This window comes from Babylonia areolata, chromosome 26, assembly GCF_041734735.1.
Source record: "Babylonia areolata isolate BAREFJ2019XMU chromosome 26, ASM4173473v1, whole genome shotgun sequence".
NCBI lineage: Eukaryota > Metazoa > Mollusca > Gastropoda > Neogastropoda > Buccinidae > Babylonia > Babylonia areolata.
This window is the reverse complement of record NC_134901.1, coordinates 36470607-36488436: the sequence shown is the minus strand read 5'-3', so window position 1 is coordinate 36488436 and position 17830 is coordinate 36470607. Positions and strand designations below refer to the sequence as shown.

Genomic DNA, 17830 nt, shown 5'->3' with positions numbered 1-17830 from the left:
TATCTCCCTTGACACATATTATTGACACATAATTATAAAGTTCACAGTCTTTTCTCTCAACAGAAGAACGTAGATTTATAGTTGATTATTCACTTGCAATTTCTTTCTCGAACAGTCACACAAATCAGTTCTCTTGTAAGCTGACGCCGATCAATATATTTATCTTGGGGGACTGGATAATCATTGTTTCTTCTTCTCCACTAGTTTTTCTGATTTCAGGTTGGCGACACAATGGTTAGTCTGTCGTTATTAGCCGTCTCTGGCTTGACCAGTATAATTAGAACCATCTCACTCCATCTGAGGCGCTGAAGTAGTTGTAGTCCCAGCCAGCTCTGGCGTGACGCGGGACGAAGTTCTCACTGCCCAGCTCTGGCGTGGCACAGGAGTCGCATAGAGTGTTGGCGTAGGAACCGGCTCGTTACATCATGGTGTTGGAGCCATCTGACGTTAGGATCACAACATAGAAACCATTCATCGTCTCCGTGGTTTGTTCCAGGGGATGAAGCCACTCTTCTGCTGGTACAATAATCTAGTTGTTCACTCACAGCTGTAACAAATCAAGCCAGCCGTTCAGCAAGTGGAGGCAGTCAAAGCCATGACGTAATTCAGGAATGACGTAAAATTCATACCTCCTAAGTTTAAAACACAGTTATCTTTCTCTTGCTATCCAAACCAGATAGCAGACTGCCCTTATAAAACATAACACCACAGCAGCTGAAAAATAAATTTATTCTTTTTCCACACTTAGCTGCTTCACAATATTATTAAATATTTCACCAACCTGCCTAAGCAGCCAAAACACAGAAAATAAAAGAAGCTCCACTTCAAGCCATTCCTGGTATAGATGTTGATGGCCTGGCAGTCAGGTAGGAACTGAACTGAAAACTGAGTGAATACCATTTCATAAACATCACAGGATCGGGCTCAATTTCCTGTTGTATTTATGACCAGTGAAAAAACAGAAAGCCCTGCACACACAAAACAGAAAGCACCCTGCACGCAAACACACTCACAAAGAGCCAAAAACAGAATGTGACAGAATGATACGATCGCATTCATCACATCCGCGACCACACTGTGTATCAAAACAGTGACCTCTGAAGCTACCATTACCTCTGACTGTCTGTACTGATGTGCCAAGTCCATATGCTGTGTCTGCTACCTGTTCACCTGCAGGTCTTTGAGGGAATTCAGTACTTCCTTCAGTTGGTTAGCCAAACAGATGAGTGAAAAGCTTGAAGCCGTGACTAGTTTTTATTGTATTTTTTTTCCTTTGACTTGAAGTAGATGCTAATGTTGCGATAGCCTTGAGATGGCTTTAGTGGTCGGTGAGGCTCTAAGCACCGTTATTTTCTTGTCTGTTTTGTCTTTATCTTCATGTGGCTGTTTGTTTCAAATGCATGCCTGGTATTCCCATAACAGTGCTGAATGTTTGAAGAACAGTGTAGCTGGTTCCCTTTCATAACTCAGCAGGGTAATTCTGCCATTTACTTCAAAACCTATATTCTTCTTGATGTTGTCGCCGATTTTTGAGTGAAAAGATTGAAGCAGTGATAAGTTTTTATTGTACTTTTTTACCCTTCACTAGATGGATGCTAACATGGCGATAGCCATGAGATGGCCTTTGGCTTAGTGGTCAACAAGGCTCTTAGCACCATAATTTGATGTGAGTTTGTGGGAACGAGAACTGGTGTCAGCCCTGATGTGGCCTTAGTGGTCGGCTGGGCTATAAACAGCATGATTTGATTTGGTTTGGGGATGAGAACTCACACTTTTCATTACCGCAACCATCACAGCTCGAGGCAAGCTCAGCAGCAAAACCACCTTTCTCCCACTCCCTCGCACTGACTGACAGTCCAGTTTCACTACACTCAGGGCAACTGATAAGGCTGGTCAGGTGGATTTTGTACAGCAAAGTCCAGTTTGGGTTTTGATCAATTCAGAATTAAAGATAGGAAAGGAAAAAAAATGTTCCTGCGGCTACCAGTACCACAGAAATAAAATGCAGAATTGTCTGTGATTGTGATTGTGTTGGACATGATTCATTAGTCGTGATAGTTGGTGACTTTTAAAAAAAATTTTTTTTTTTACCCTTGACTTGTAGTAGGTATTAATGTGGTGATAGCCTTGAGATGGCCTTAGTAGTCAGCGAGGCTCAAAGCACCATAATTTGATTTAATTTGATTTGGGAGAATACACGACTTTAAAGTGCATCAAGCTCAGAGCACATGCAGTTTGCTTCCTTATGAAAGGCTTTGTGATGCATGCCCTGTAAATCCATGTTTTCACAGGATTTATTGAAAAAAGCACGGCCATGGCCACAAGCTGTACACAGCTTGTTTGTTGATGAGAAGATCTTTCCCACAACTGCTGCTTGTTGCCAGATGGAGGAGCCTGTGCTGTGCAGAATGCGCAAGGGGCATACTTTTCGTCCTCATTCTTACTCTGTTAAAAGGGGAGGAGGCCCCTCGATGTATTCCCTGTGATGAGCCTCTCACTGTGAAACACGTGCTCATTGACTGCTGGGATCTGCATGACATAACAAACACTTGACATTCTAGATTCTCTGAAGACTTTGTTCTGTGATGTCCTGCCGTGGACGCTAATGGACTTCTTGAAAGAAGTGAACATTTTTAATCACATTTGAATAGTTTAAACTCTGGAAGATTTTAAAATTCTTGAGTGAAAAGTTTGAAGCTTTTTTAATTTTTTTTATACTCTTTAACCCTTGACTTGAAGTAGATGCTAACATGGTGATAGCCTTGAGATGGCCCTAGTGGTCTACAAGGCTCTGAGCACCATAATTGGATTTGATTTGAGACTTGTGACACTGTGTTCACTGACAGGTCAACAGCTGATGAAGAAGTGGAGCATGTTGTCTGGCTTACCAGACTTTGTAAGATTCACAAGAGCGGAGAAATCTTCATCTGATAATCTGTCTGTCAGACTTTGAGAGGTCAAGATGGTAGTTGACCAACAACCCATGTCCAGACCAATATCATACTGTTTATGCTGCTCCACAGTTTGGTTGGAAGGCGGCATTGACGGCACTGCCAGTGTTGTACTTACCTTCATGATTCTCCATGCCCTGTGCTTGAGGATTTAAGAACCAACATGGAAAATTTTTCCTTCAATATGGGGATGAAGAACCCTCTAATCGAGTAGCCTGTACTCTTCACCAGAAAATGAATCAGTGTTCTGGATGTTGTCAGTGACATCTACATATGACATAGTCATATTCAGGTAGGAAGTCAACTTGGTTCTAAGATTTCATTCCAATCCTTAAAAAAAATGCAAGCAGAGATGTTCCAGCTTTTGTGGTTGCTCAGCATAGCTGCCAATTAAGAAAAAAGATGCTAACGTGGCGATAGCTTTGAGATGGCCCTAGTGGTCTGCAAGTGCTCTAGGCACCATAATTTGATTTGATTTGAGACTTAAGACATTGTGTTCACTGACAGGTCAACAGCTGATGAACAAGTGGAGCATGTTGTCTGGCTTACCAGACTTTGTAAAATTTCACAAGAGCAGAGAAATCTCCGTCTGATGATGAATCAATCTGTCAGACTTTGAGAGGTCAAGTTGGAAGTTGACCTGCTACCATGTCCAGACCAATATCATACTGTTTATGCTGCTCCACAGTTTGGTTGGAAGGCAGCACTGACGGCACTGCCAGTGTTGTACTTACCTTCACGATTCTCCATGCCCTGTGCTTGAGGAGCTGCCTCATCCCAGGCCTTTGAATGTTTTAAATTCTGGAAGGTTTTTACACTTTGACTAAAAAGCTTGAAGGCGGTGACTGGTTTTTATTGCACCTTTTTTTACCCTTGAAAGAGATGCAAATGTGGCAGTAGCCTTGAGATGGCCTAAGTGGTCGGCGAGGCTCTAAGCATCATAATTTGATTACATTTGTTTGGAATGCACTCCCAGGGTCAGTGTGGAGACGCAAGGACACCCACATGAACCTGCCCTGAAATAGGTCCTCTGTGATTGGCTGGGCTATAAGCAACATGATTTGATTTGACCCAGCCTACATAAGGCTGTGGTTGTTTCCATTCCTGACTCCCCGATGGCCCTTGGTGGCTTGTGCACTCACAGGGTGGACGTGACGCTGGGCTTCCTGGGCTGGATGGGCTACGTGCTGCACCTGCTGGTTGGGGAGCACACCTCAGCCGGCGTCGCTGCGGTACGCTGGCAGGGGGCGACGACAGGAGAGGCCAGGAACCGCTCGCTCTTCTACGGCACGTTCTCTGCGTTGGGAGCCCTCGTGGCTCTCCTGCTGTGGGGTAAGTTAACTGAGAGGTGGTGAGGTGTGGGGATGAGGTGGGGTTGGGAGGTTTGGGAGACATGGAAGAGGGTAGGGGAGGTTGGCCGTAGTGGTCAGCGAGGCTCTGAGCACCATGCTTTGATTTGATCTGGGTAGGGGAGGTGAAGGGGAGCAGAGTCTGTGATAAGGAGGGTGGGTTCTTTGGTAAAGATCAGCACGTTCAACCAGAAGTCATGGAAAATGCGTCAGAGAAAAATGTTATTGAAAACACTGTAAGTAGGGAAATACTTGGACTGTGATAAGCTACATACTTGAAATAAGTTTTGAAGATAACCGGTCCCTTCTGTGGATCGTGGAATAACTTAATGCTTATCCTGACATTGAAATCATTCATTATTTGCGCCGCATAGTGAGTAGCCAGTTAATTGACTTGAACGTTCAAAGTAACTAAACATTTTTCCAGAGTAGCGACATGATGAAATACTTGCTGGAAGTTGATAACAAATTAGTAGCCAACAAATGGCTGCTCTGAAGTCACCGAACATTGGCTGCAGATGGAGAGAACAGAAACAGTGACCCATGTATTTTCTTCTTTTTATTTTTAACTTTTTAAAAATTTTTCCAAAAACATGTATACAATACAGAGAATAGTATGAAACAAACAATATAAAATGAACAGTAGCATCTTCCACTACAGAGAGAAAGATAAAACAAAACAAAACAAAACAGACTAAAGGCAAAACAAACCTGTAACAGCAACAACAACATCAACAAATACAACAAAAAAAAAAAAAAAAGAAGGAAGATTTGTCCAATCATTCAATCAATCAATGTTTACACATTAATGATTGTAGTAATCATGATGATTTAAGATGTCATTGATAATAACAACCCATGTATTTTCAGTGTGTGGACTGACTGTCTGAAGCATTTCAAACTGTGCAGACCCATACATAGTTCAAGCTTTGCTGAAACAGAAATTTCTCATAGTAGGAGATTGTGGATTCCTTGTAACTGGCAAATTGAAAGGATATATCACTAGCTTGGAGAAGAAAAAACAACATTTACATGGAAAATGTATAGCTAGTGACGTTGTTCAGTCATTGAATGAAGAAAAAGGACAAAAAGGTGTTTTTTTATGAGTGAAACAATTTTTGTATTATATACTTTATTTTTTATAATGTTTTTTTTTTTTCTCTTTTCCCTGCTGCAGTGCAGTCGCTGCCGTGGACCAATTATTTTTACTGCCTGATGCCTGTGGTGCTGTGGATGAAGTTTGTGGAAGGGTATGTTCCTCCTGGTTGGTGGATTGGTCTTCACTTACCTGTCTGCATCTACAGGATGTGTGTCCACATAAAAAACTTCACACAGATGTCTGCATCTACATGTGTACACAAAGAAAGACAACATGTAGATAATGGTATCCCACAAGACATGTGCACATATAATATTTCACATAGATGTCTGCATTCACAAAAAGTGTGTTCATATGTGGACACGGGCATATTTCAAGCACAGGCAAAAACACAGAGTTAGATAGAAAGGCGCATGCACACATGCACGCACATACACACACACACACACACACACACACACATACACACACACACACACACACACACACTCACTCACTCACTCACTTATAGAGACCCATGTGTATTGACGCCTAATCAGTACCCCCAGAATCACCCACTGTGTGGTGATAGCCTTGAGGTAGCCTTTGTGGTTGGCGAGCCTCTAAGCACCATGATTTGATGTAATTTGTCCCACTGTCAGCACTATAAAAAGAACCAGTGTCAACCCCACCCACCCATCCACCCCCCCCCCCCGCCTCCCCAACCCCCCAGAATCACCCACTGTGTGGTGATAGCCTTGAGGCGGCTTTAGTGGTCGGCGAGGCTCTAAGCACCATAATTTAATTGGAATTTGATTTGAGATGGCCATAATGGTTGGCGAGGCTCGGAGCACCATAATTTGTTTAATTACACATACTTAACCGTGACCCAACTAGTGCAGACTCCGGCAGGGGTCTGACATTCCTGCCGGAATTTTCCCGATTTGATCCATCCCAGTGTCAGCACCATGCAAAGAACCAGTCCCACCCCCACCCCCTCCACCTCCCAGCATCATCACCTGCTGTGTGTGCAGGTGGGAGGTGATCAGAGCAGCTGTGATGCAGGCTCTCAAAGATTACTCACTGACGTCCGTCATCACTTCTGTCATCTGCAGTCTGCTGGGCCTGGAGATTGTTGTGAGTGGTCTTGAGAGATGTGGCATGAGGAAAAGAGATGGTTGTGAGTGTTCTTGAGAGATGTGGCATGAGGAAAGGAGATGGTTGTGAGTGGTCTTGAGAGATGTAGCATGAGGAAAAGAGATTGTTGTGAGTGGTCTTGAGAGATGTGGCATGAGGAAAAGAGATGGTTGTGAGTGGTCTTGAGAGATGTGGCATGAGGAAAGGAGATGGTTGTGAGTGGTCTTGAGAGATGTGGCATGAGGAAAAGAGATTGTTGTGAGTGGTCTTGAGAGATATGGCATGAGGAAAGGAGATGGTTGTGAGTGGTCTTGAGAGATGTAGCATGAGGAAAAGAGATGGTTGTGAGTGGTGTGAGAGATGTGGCATGAGGAAAGGAGATTGTTGTGAGTGGTCAGAGAGATGTAGCATGAGGAAAGAAGATGGTTGTGAGTGGTCTTGAGAGATGTGGCATGAGGAAAGGAGATGGTTGTGAGTGGTCTGAGAGATGTGGCATGAGGAAAAGAGATGGTTGTGAGTGGTCTTGAGAGATGTGGCATGAGGAAAAGAGATGGTTGTGAGTGGTCTGAGAGATGTGGCATGAGGAAAAGAGATGGTTGTGAGTGGTCTGAGAGATTTGGCATGAGGAAAAGAGATGGTTGTGAGTGGTCTGAGAGATGTGGCATGAGGAAAAGAGATGGTTGTGAGTGGTCTGAGAGATTTGGCATGAGGAAAAGAGATGGTTGTGAGTGGTCTGAGAGATTTGGCATGAGGAAAAGAGATGGTTGTGAGTGGTCTGAGAGGTGTGGCATGAGGAACAGAGATGGTTGTGAGTGGTCTGAGAGGTGTGGCATGAGGAACAGAGATTCATGAACAGACTTTTGTGTGATGGTCGGTCATGTCTAAGACTAAGACTATCAGAACAGCAAAGGAGGTAACAGCTGTCCTGACTATCTGGGCTAGAATTTGATTATATTGGAAAGTAGTCTTGCCCAAGTTATATCCCTGCTCTCTTGGCCAAGAAAGCTTTAGAACTGTTAGGTGTTGCAGTTGTCTCCTAAGGCCAAAGGCCTCCGCACTTAACCAGCTGACATTTTGTGTGGTTGTGGGGTGGTTATAAAAAGTGAGTTGATGGTTGTGCAGGTTCTGAGTTTTTTCCACCGTGAGCTGCTGTCAGTGGGGTTGGTGGCCATGGCACTGTGGGCCCTCAGCACCCCTGTGTGGAAAACTGACCAGGTGAGGCACACTGCCATCAGGTTGTGCGGCTGTCTTCACACATGATTTTTCTCTCTGCCTTGTGTTTGCCTTACGCAAGCTGTTGGGAAGTGCCAGGCAAGAGCGTGATGTAAGCTCAGGCTTGTTGCTGCTCAGGTTTTCTGTATTTCACCGGGTTTCTTGATGTTAGAAAGGTTAAAAAACCAAGTGCCAGGCGTCACATTTGCGGTCAGCTGGGCAATAAGCTTTTACAGGGTTAGATTGGATTTGCCAGGCTTCATGGGGAATCGGATGTTGTTAGCAACATTTAGAATTGCTAAAACTTAGCGAAACACTTCATCATGATTTGGAAATGCTAAGTAATTTGAAACCCCAGATATCATTTTGGAAACTGTGAACATTAGGAAACGCTGAATATGGTTAGGAAACATAAAGCTTTTGGAAACAAAAACATGTATTGTGAAACCCAAAAACAAACTGAGATGTGCAACATGATTAGGAAAAAAACATTTAACATAACTGTGAAACATGAAACATTGAGAAACAAAAAGCAGTTGGGAATATTTAGATACTGGTGACAGACACAGTACAGAAAGCAGTATTTTGGAAGCGAGCATTATTGTGGAGCATTAAATATCATTGGTTTCACTTTTGAAGTCCAGATGAGCACAGATGTAATATTTTATGTTGTATGTAAAGCCCATGGACACAAAGCACACTTCCCGTTCCCTTTGCCCTGTATTTATAGTCCCTGATTTTTGTCCTCATTTTTTTTGTTTCACATTGTCATACTGCGTGGATGCAATGAGAAACACGGTGGACTGTGGTGTGTGTGTGTGTGTGTAGGTAAAGTGTTTGTGTTGGATGGCCAGCTGTGGAGTGATGGCGGTGTTTCCCCTGCTGCCTGTGGTGGGACACAACGCCAACTACCCCCTGGTGTGAGTTGCCCCGCATTTACTGTGGTGTGTGATTTCATGATATGGTTACTTACATGACGCCGTTCCTCGGTCGGAGACCAAGCTCTAAGCGATTTACAAACTTGGTCATTTGCACGACAAGCTGCCTACCTGTGCGCTCATCATTCGTTTCCTGTGTCATTCAAACAGATTTCAGGCATGCTCACATACACAGACAGACGTGTAACATTTTACATATATGACTGTTTATTTACCCCGCCATGTAGGCAGCCATACTCTGTTTTCAGGGGTGTGCATGCAGGGTATGTTCTTGTTTCCATAACCCACTGAACGTTGACACGGATTACAGGATCATTATTGTGCGTATTTGATCTGTGTGCGCATACACATGAAGGGGGTTCAGGCACTAGCAGGTCTGCACATATGTTGACCTGGGAGATTGGAAAAATCTTTACCCTTTGCCCACCAGGTGCTGTCACTGAGATTCCAACCTGGGACCCTCAGATTGAAAGTCCAACACTTTAACCGCAGGGTTATATTGCACCTGTCATGTTGTTACAGAGACTTGAGTCTCTAACCCTATTTTCTGTTGTGATTGTTTGTTTGGTTTGGTCATTGTGCAGACAAACTTGTTTTTTTCAGTTTTCAGTTTTCAGTTTTCGCATGCTGCTGTTGCACTTTACAGCGAGCAGACCACATTTTACAACAGCCTTTTCAGAGGCTTGAAGGGAAAATGAATGTTTGGAAATTTCCTTTAATCTTGTCCTAGAATGTGTTAGATTTTTTGATTTTTTTATTAGATAAACAAACATTTATCTTACTGTATTTTTTCATTACACAAAACAAATGACTGCTCTTGTTCAAGCATTTACTGTAATGTTCATCAGATAAAACATTTTATCTTTTGCAGACTGCTCACTTCAGTTGCGCTTTGTTTTTGACTCACTTGTGTAAACAAAGTCTATGTTTTAACCCGGTGTTTGGTTGTCTGTGTGCGTGTGTCCGTGGTAAACTTTAACATTGACATTTTCTCTGCAAATACTATGTCAGTTGACACCAGATTTGGCATAAAAATAGGAAAAATTCAGTTCTTTCCAGTCATCTTGTTTAAAACAATATTGCACCTCTGGGATGGGCACAAAAAAAATTAAAAAAAGAAGCCTAATTATATGCAAACTGCATTTACTGTTATATTTATATTTTTTGTATTCTCTAAACTTGGCACTTTGACCTCTTATTCTGACACAACAACAAGAGGAGTCATTATTATCATTTTTTGTTCAAACAGGAACTTCTTTTGCTAAGCATGGAATTTTTATTTATTTTGCAAACGTTTTGGTGCAGATAGTAAAAAAAGGGAAATTACTCTGTAGTTAATGCTAGGGGACGTAATTTATCACAAGTGAGTCTTGAAGGCCTTGCCTCTCTTGTTTTAATTGCGCTTTGTTCTTTCATGGATCTGTAGTTGTGATTTGTTTGATGTATTGATCCTAGGTCAGCTGGGCTTTAGGGCACCATAATTTGATTTGGTTTTGATGTATTGATTGTGGATGATTGCAGTCGTGAATGCCTTGACTTGCAGGTTGATGTCTGGATGTTTGGCCTTGGTACTAGGCGCCTACATGGTGTGGAGGTGAGACGCCTGTCTGTGTCACTGTCGGTGAATCTCGCCTGTCGGTGAATCTCGCCTGTCGTGTGTCACTGTCGGTGAAGTTGTGCCGGGCTGTGGGGGCAGGGGGGGTTTGAGGGGATTTTTGTGCATGTGCGAGTGATTTTGTGCATTGGGGAATTTGTGTGCAATTTTCAGGGAATATGTATGTATACATAAATGTGGGTGGTTTTGTCCATGAGGGGATTTTTGTGTGCATGTGTGAGTGACTTTGGGTGTGTGAGGAAATTTGTGCATGTGCATGTGTGAGTGATTTTGTGCATAAGAGAATTTGAGTGTGTGAGTGCATGTTTCAGGGAATTTGTGTGTGTGTGTGAATAAGTATGTGAGTGGTTTGATGAATGTGCATGTGTGATGGAGTGTGTGTGTGTGTGTGTGTGTGCATACATGTGAATGTTATTGTGACTTATGACTTTGAAAATCTGCTCCAAATTATTTGAAAGTTCTATTGCTGTCATCAGTTTTTTGGGTGGTTTTTTTTTTCAGCCATGTCCATTTTTTTAAATTTGATTTGAATTTTATGTGGATTGATCTAGACAAGAGTGCATTGCTCTTTTTTTTCTTCTTTTTTTTCAACCATGTTTCAGTCAAGCTTTTAACATTGTTTTGTGTTCTCTTTGACTAGTTTTAAGAACTGACAGATGATCATCCCTGATATGGCCCCTTTGTGGCTGGCTGGGCTATCATCAGCATGATTTGATTTGATTTGTTCTGTTTTCATGCCCACATAGAACTGTGCCTGTGTGTGTGTGTGTGTGTGTGTGTGTGTGTGTGAATTTTAGTGTATGATTGCATGCGTGTGAAAACATTGTCATGAAAATTTAGTTAGCATGATACAATGTGGACATTGAACAAGTGTGTGAAAGAAGCTATGATGGAACAGCCGTCCATTTTGACATAGACACTCCACTTCTGCAGCCTCTTTCAAATCTTCTCTGAAGACCCATATACGTAAGCAGTACTGATACTTTTGTCCACCACGGATCGAAACTGCATCCTATGGATGCTGTGTGTGTGTGTGTGTATGCTGTGTGTGTGTGTGTGTGTGTGTGTGTGTGAGAAAGTAAGTTGAAGGAGCCGTGTCAAGATATATCTGTTTGAAGATTGTGTAAATTGGTTTATTTCATTATCTCATCATTTATAGCAAATGAGGTGGTGGTTTTTACGTGAAAAGCGTTTTGAGCTGTATGTGAGAAAAAAGTGCTAAGTAAGTGTTCATCATCATCATCATCATTATGATGAGGGGCTGGCTGTTTTGTGTGCAGGGTGTGCAGTCAGCGTGGGGGTGTGGTCGTGGACAGCTGGTCCCGAAAAGTGCTGTGTGTACAGGTGAGAGGCATGTCTTGTCTTGGGCTTGTGGTCCCCTGTCTGAAGGTGGTGCTGTGTGCGTGTGTTCTGATTCCCCTCAAACACACACTGACTTTTTACAGCTAGCTCCTTGAATATGTTGTTCTAGGATGTACCCCTGGACGCTACTTTTCACTTTTTCAGTTCCTGAAGGGGATCATAGTTTTCTTTAACTTGGTTTAGATTTGACATGGAATGAAACAGGGGTGTGTGATCTGATCTTTGTACACTTGTTTTCAGTATCTTGGTCTGAATTTTATCTCAAGACCTGTCAAAGCATGTTGGGTTAAACTGCTGATCAGGCATATCTGCTTAGTAGATGTGGTGTATTTTTTTAAATATAGATTTGTCTGAAATCGCCTCCGTGAGAAACTGAAACTTAATTTTACGTGAACTGAGCGAGATGTTAGTGAATTGGTCTTTTTAACTTTATTTTAATTGACCTTTTAACATTAACTTGTGTTCTCTTCGACTGGTTTTAAGAACTAACGGGTATTCAACACTGAAAAGGCACCTTTACTGTGAATTGGGCTATGAGCAACATGCTTTGATTTGATTTGAAACTTTTGGCTGTGCTTAAGTCTCATTTTTGGGTGGTTGTTTTTCAAGTTGCACAGGATTTGTACTTACAGTTTTTCAGCCCTTAATGACCTTGTGTGGTCAGCTGGGCTCCAAAGCAACAATGATAAAGAGATAATGAACCATGAAAATAGCTTTTTACATGAAATGTTCATTGTTTGATACAACACAGTTGTACGAATATAATGTGTACTCACACACACATTCAAAGTTCCAGAAATGTTGCTCAGTAGTTTTCATAGGGATGAGGCAAATGATTCTTTTTTTTTTTCCTTCTTTTTTTAAGGATTGAAGTAAGGTAGTGTTGTCAGCATTCTAACGTCTAACATATGAAAGTGTTTGCTTCTGTGTGCAGTTGGTGTTGATTGCCGTAGCAACCTTCATAGTAAAAGTGACGGCAGACAAGATATCGCACAAATCAGGAGGCCTAGTGAAAGCACAGTTCTTTAGCTGGCTCATTTTATGTAAGTGTATTTGGGGGTTTTTTTTGGATAAATTTATTTCTTGGTTTGACTTTTTTTTTTTTTTTTTTTTTTTTTTACTGTGTAAAATGTGGTATGATTGTTGGAGAGAGAGGAGGTGCAGGGGTCTCAAAATAGATGGTACAAATGATATTCTGTGACTCTTGTGATTGGTTTCGAACAAGAATCACACACAAGCAAAACAGCATGATAACACAATGAAAGAAATTGCCAGATTTTAGTTCTGTAGACCTTTCTCACGGATGGATGAACAATGAAGCGTGAGAAATGACACACAGAGTGTGACGTAGATGTTGTTGAAAGGAAGTGCCAGAGCATGCAGATCGATCCACACAGCCCACACCACCTGTGTTTTGAAAACAAAGCAAACTACAGTGGTAGGGCAGATACATTGACAGTCTTTGCAGGACACCCAAGGTGCAGGTCAGGCTTTGAGAGCATGTGTACCAAAGGCTGCCTGTGTTGGTGTGTCTTTTTGTTTGTGCTGTATATTTGAATGTAACATTTTGTTGTCGTCATGTGTCGTCTTGTTTGATATGGTATGTATTTGTATGTGATAAATCTATAGATATAGACTTTGCATTTACACAGAAATTTGTCATTCTAGCTAATTTGTCTGAACTAGCAAAGTAGGGTATCAAACAATGACCTCACGGATAAAAAAAACAAACCAACCTTTTGAACATTTGTCCTCTTCAGCAATGAAATGATCAGACATTCTTATCCGTTTATCAGTCTATGTCTCATGTTGGACGCTGATGTACACCCTTGGCAAAGTTATCATTTTTGTTTATCAAATCTACATTGAAAGGTTAGAGTTTAACAAGTTCAGTTTTTTTTTCGTGTTTTTGTGTGTGTGTGTGTGTGTGTGAAGAGAATAAGGAAGGGTGTTGTGTGTGGCAGGTATATCACCGTGGTTACCACTGCTAACAGGTGTCAGTATACACCTGCGACTGCTTAGTCTGTGCCTGGCCTTCCTGGCCCCCTACCTCCTCATGAGCATCACGTATCCTTCACTCCTGCCGAGCGGGGACAGCAGCAGCAGCATGGGCGCTGTTGCCTTTCTCCTTCTTGCTGGTGTCTTGTCTTTCTGCTGCTCTTTATCCCTTTCTTTCTCTGTCTGTGAACGTCTCTCTGTTTGGTTAGCTGTTTCTTGTGATGTTCTCCTGTGTATAGGTTTGTTTTAGACTTAAACTGATCTTGTGATGTTCTCCTGTATAGGTTTGTTTTAGACTTAAACTGGTTTTGTTAGGTTCTCCTATGTGTAGGTTTGTTTCAGACAAACTGATCTTGTTATGTTCTGTGTGTAGGTTTGTTTTAGACTTAAGCTGGTCTTGTTATGTTCTCCTGTGTGTAGGTTTGTTTTAAACTTAAACTGGTTTTGTTATGTTCTGTGTGTAGGTTTGTTTTAGACTTAAACTGGTCTTGTTATGTTCTGTGTGTAGGTTTGTTTTAGACTTAAACTGGTCTTGTTATGTTCTCCCGTGTGTAGGTTTGTTTTAAACTTAAACTGGTTTTGTTATGTTCTGTGTGTAGGTTTGTTTTAGACTTAAACTGGTCTTGTTATGTTCTGTGTGTAGGTTTGTTTTAGACTAAAGCTGGTCTTGTAATGTTCTCTTGTGTATGCTTTTGAAGACTTAAACTGATCTTGTGATATTCTCCTATGTACTGGTTTGTTTTAGACTTAAACTAGTCTTGTAATGTTTTGTGTGTAGGTTTGTTTTAGTCTTAAACTGATCTTGTGATATTCTCCTGTGTATAGGTTTTTGTAGACTTAAACTGATCTTGTAATATTTTCCGGTGAGAAGGGTTTTTTTATACTTAAAACTGTTCTTGTGATATTCTCTTGTGTATAGGTTTTTGTAGACTTAAAACTGTTCTTGTGATATTCTCGTGTGTGTAGTTTTTATAGACTTAAAAACTGTTCTTGTGATATTCTCCTGTGTGTAGGTTTTTGTAGACTTAAAACTGTTCTTGTGATGTTCTCCTGTGTGTAGGTTTGTTTTAGACTTAAAACTGTTCTTGTGATATTCTCCTGTGTGTAGGTTTTTGTAGACTTAAAATATTCCGCTCGGTACAGGGGTTTGTGTGAGTGCTCGTGCATAGGTGTGTTTGCGTGCATATGTGTTTGTGTGCGTGCGTGTGTGTGTGAGATGGCTATGAAGAGCTGTGCGTCGGGTGCTGATGCACAGAAATGAAGATTGATGTCCCACAGCTGAGAAAGGCTGTTCTCTACTGTGTGTTGTTGCTGCCTCTTGTGCTGAAGGGAGGGGAGTGTTTCTTTAACCCCGTGTCAGCTATGAAGGGCTGTTTGTGCTGTGCCTCATGTGTCTGCTGTACTGCTGGCTGCAAATGGAATCTCACCTGGTTACCACGGACACCAGACAGGTGATGTGAAAGCCATGACATCCATGCAAGTGCACATACCATGAACAGACATTCACACACATACAAACGCAAACATGTGTGCAGGCAGGCAGGCAGCAGGCAGATAAGCACATGTTCACTTTCCCTCCCTCCCTCCCTCTCTCTCTCTCCCCCTCTCTCACTCTCTCTCAGCTGGTTTTTTTTTTTGGTTTTTTTTAGGAAGTCATCTTAATGCTTATTTTAAAAGAAGTGCTAGCTAATAAGATTATGTCTGCAATTTCGCAAACCAAACTAATTTGTGTAATAGACTACTATCTGAGATCTGCATGGATATTCCTTGGGTCATTTTTTTTTCTGATTTCTTGTAAGTGTTGTATTTTTTCACATTAAAATAATATTTACACATACACAAGTTATCCTCTTTGTTTTTTTTGGGGGGGGGGGTTTTTTTTCTTTTTTTTTTCTTGCTTGTGTTTGGTGAAAAAATTTAGATTTTAAGGTAAAGGTGTGTTGTATTGTCAGATAATGTGTACTGAGGTATGTGTTGTGTTGTTGTATTGTCAGACATTGTGTACTGAGGCATGCGTTGTGTGGTGTTGAATTGTTAGATGCTGTGTACAGAGGCTTGGGTTGTCTTGTCAGTGTGAACTGAAGCGTGTGTTGTGTTGTGTAGTCAGACAGTGTACCGAGGTACGTGTTGTGTTGTGGTGTATTGTCAGACAATGTGTACAAAGCATGTGTCGTGTTGTATTGTCAGACAATGTGTTCAGAAGCATGTGTTAAGTTGTGTTGTTACACGACGCGTGCTGCGGCTTGTGTTTTTTGTTTTATTGTAACATGCTGTGTGCTGAGGCGTGTTGTTACACGATGTGTGCTGAGGTGTGTAGTGTTGTTACACGATGTGTGCTGAGGCGTGTTGTGTTGTTACACGATGTGTGCTGAGGCGTGTTGTGTTGTTACACGATGTGTGCTGAGGTGTGTAGTGTTGTTACACGATGTGTGCTGAGGCGTGTTGTGTTGTTACACGATGTGTGCTGAGGCGTGTTGTGTTTTTACACGATGTGTGCTGAGGCGTGTTGTTTTGTTCTGTGTTGGCAGGCGGGTGTGGTGTTGAGCTTCAGGCGTAGTGCGGTGTCCCTCGACAAGGAGGAGGGCCACTCGCCCAGCAGGCATCTCCAGGTGGCCGACCTACGCAGAGCTTTCTTCTTCGTATCCTTCACACTGAACACACCTTCCTTACCTTCTGTACAAGGGGCAGATAAACCAGCAGATTTAAGCACGAAGATGATGATAGATTTTGCTGGGCGTTGCCTTGGTGAGAAGTATTTGGTTTCTCAGAGTTCTTTTACAAAAGTTTTGTGTTGAACTTTCTGAAACATGGTTGATATCTGTGTGTGTGTGTGTGTGTGTGTGTGTGTGTGAATATATATGTATATATATATATATATATATATATATTTTTTTTTTTTTTTTTTTTTTTTTTTTCCAATGATTCTGCAACCCTGATTTGTGACCGTAGAGGTTGGCATGGCTCTGAAACTCTTATTGTGATGCTGTTTGTGTTGTTCTTAACCCTGGCCAGATCTTCCTGATTATCACTGCCTTCTTTGGGACAGGCAACATTGCCAGTATTAACAGGTAGGTAACGTCTGGTGATGATTGTCGCTCTGATTATTGTGTATCTCTCTGTCTGGTGATGGTTGTCGCTCTGATTATTGTGTATCTCTCTGTCTGGTGATGGTTGTCGCTCTGATTATTGTGTATCTCTCTGTCTGGTGATGGTTGTCGCTCTGATTATTGTGTATCTCTCTGTCTGGTGATGGTTGTCGCTCTGATTATTGTGTATCTCTCTGTCTGGTGATGGTTGTCGCTCTGATTATTGTGTATCTCTCTGTCTGGTGATGGTTGTCGCTCTGATTATTGTGTATCTCTCTGTCTGGTGATGGTTGTCGCTCTGATTATTGTGTATCTCTCTGTCTTGTGATGGTTTTCGCTCTGATTATTGTGTATCTCTCTGTCTTCTGATGGTTGTCGCTCTGATTATTGTGTATCTCTCTGTCTGGTGATGGTTGTCGCTCTGATTATTGTGTATCTCTCTGTCTTGTGATGGTTGTCGCTCTGATTATTGTGTATCTCTCTGTCTTGTGATGGTTGTCACACTGATTATACCCCCTTCCATGCATGCATATGTGCACACTCACACACACACACTCACTGTCTTTCACACAAATACTTTCTCTCTCTCTCTCTCTCTCTCTCTCTCTCTCTCTCTTGCCCACGGTGTCTCCTTTCTCGATTTCGATCCAGGACCTTTGGGCTTAATGCAAATAGAGTATGGTATATTCAGAATAGTGAAAGTGATAGTGTATGTCAGTTGTGTCATCAGGATTTAGAAAATGAGGATCATTTTGTTTTCCATTGTAAGGAATACAGTGTTATTAGAAATGATTATACATTCTTTACACATCCGTTTGCATTAAGACATGATCTAGTAGCTATCCTTTCATCAGATAATGAAGACATCCTATTTTCACTCGCCAAATATATTGTAGAAGCATACAACATTCGAAGGAAAAGATTAACCGAACGATCGTTTTAACATGATAGAAACATAATGCAGAATAAAATATAAGATCCGTAACTCAATTTAGATTGGTAAATAACCAAAAAAAGGCTCGGCTGCAAAGTTGGATGGTCATATGTTCGAATTAATTACTTAGTATTATGCATGAGTAATATAGAATATGTTGTATTAATGTT

The 17830-nt window shown here is 41.7% G+C and overlaps 1 protein-coding gene across 2 annotated transcripts in view; it reads left to right on the top strand.

Moving 5' to 3' along the window:
• Window positions 1–17830, top strand: part of LOC143300206 (GPI ethanolamine phosphate transferase 1-like) — a 50710-nt gene that overhangs the window by 25968 nt on the left and 6912 nt on the right. For both annotated transcript variants that reach the window (XM_076613771.1, XM_076613770.1), the window contains exons 17-28: window positions 4096–4283; window positions 5478–5550; window positions 6413–6515; window positions 7638–7730; window positions 8556–8647; window positions 10209–10259; window positions 11561–11624; window positions 12577–12685; window positions 13607–13709; window positions 15001–15091; window positions 16169–16279; window positions 16653–16708. In XM_076613771.1, the coding sequence (XP_076469886.1) occupies window positions 4096–4283; window positions 5478–5550; window positions 6413–6515; window positions 7638–7730; window positions 8556–8647; window positions 10209–10259; window positions 11561–11624; window positions 12577–12685; window positions 13607–13709; window positions 15001–15091; window positions 16169–16279; window positions 16653–16708 (1134 nt within the window). The remainder of the gene's footprint in view (window positions 1–4095; window positions 4284–5477; window positions 5551–6412; window positions 6516–7637; window positions 7731–8555; window positions 8648–10208; window positions 10260–11560; window positions 11625–12576; window positions 12686–13606; window positions 13710–15000; window positions 15092–16168; window positions 16280–16652; window positions 16709–17830) is intronic.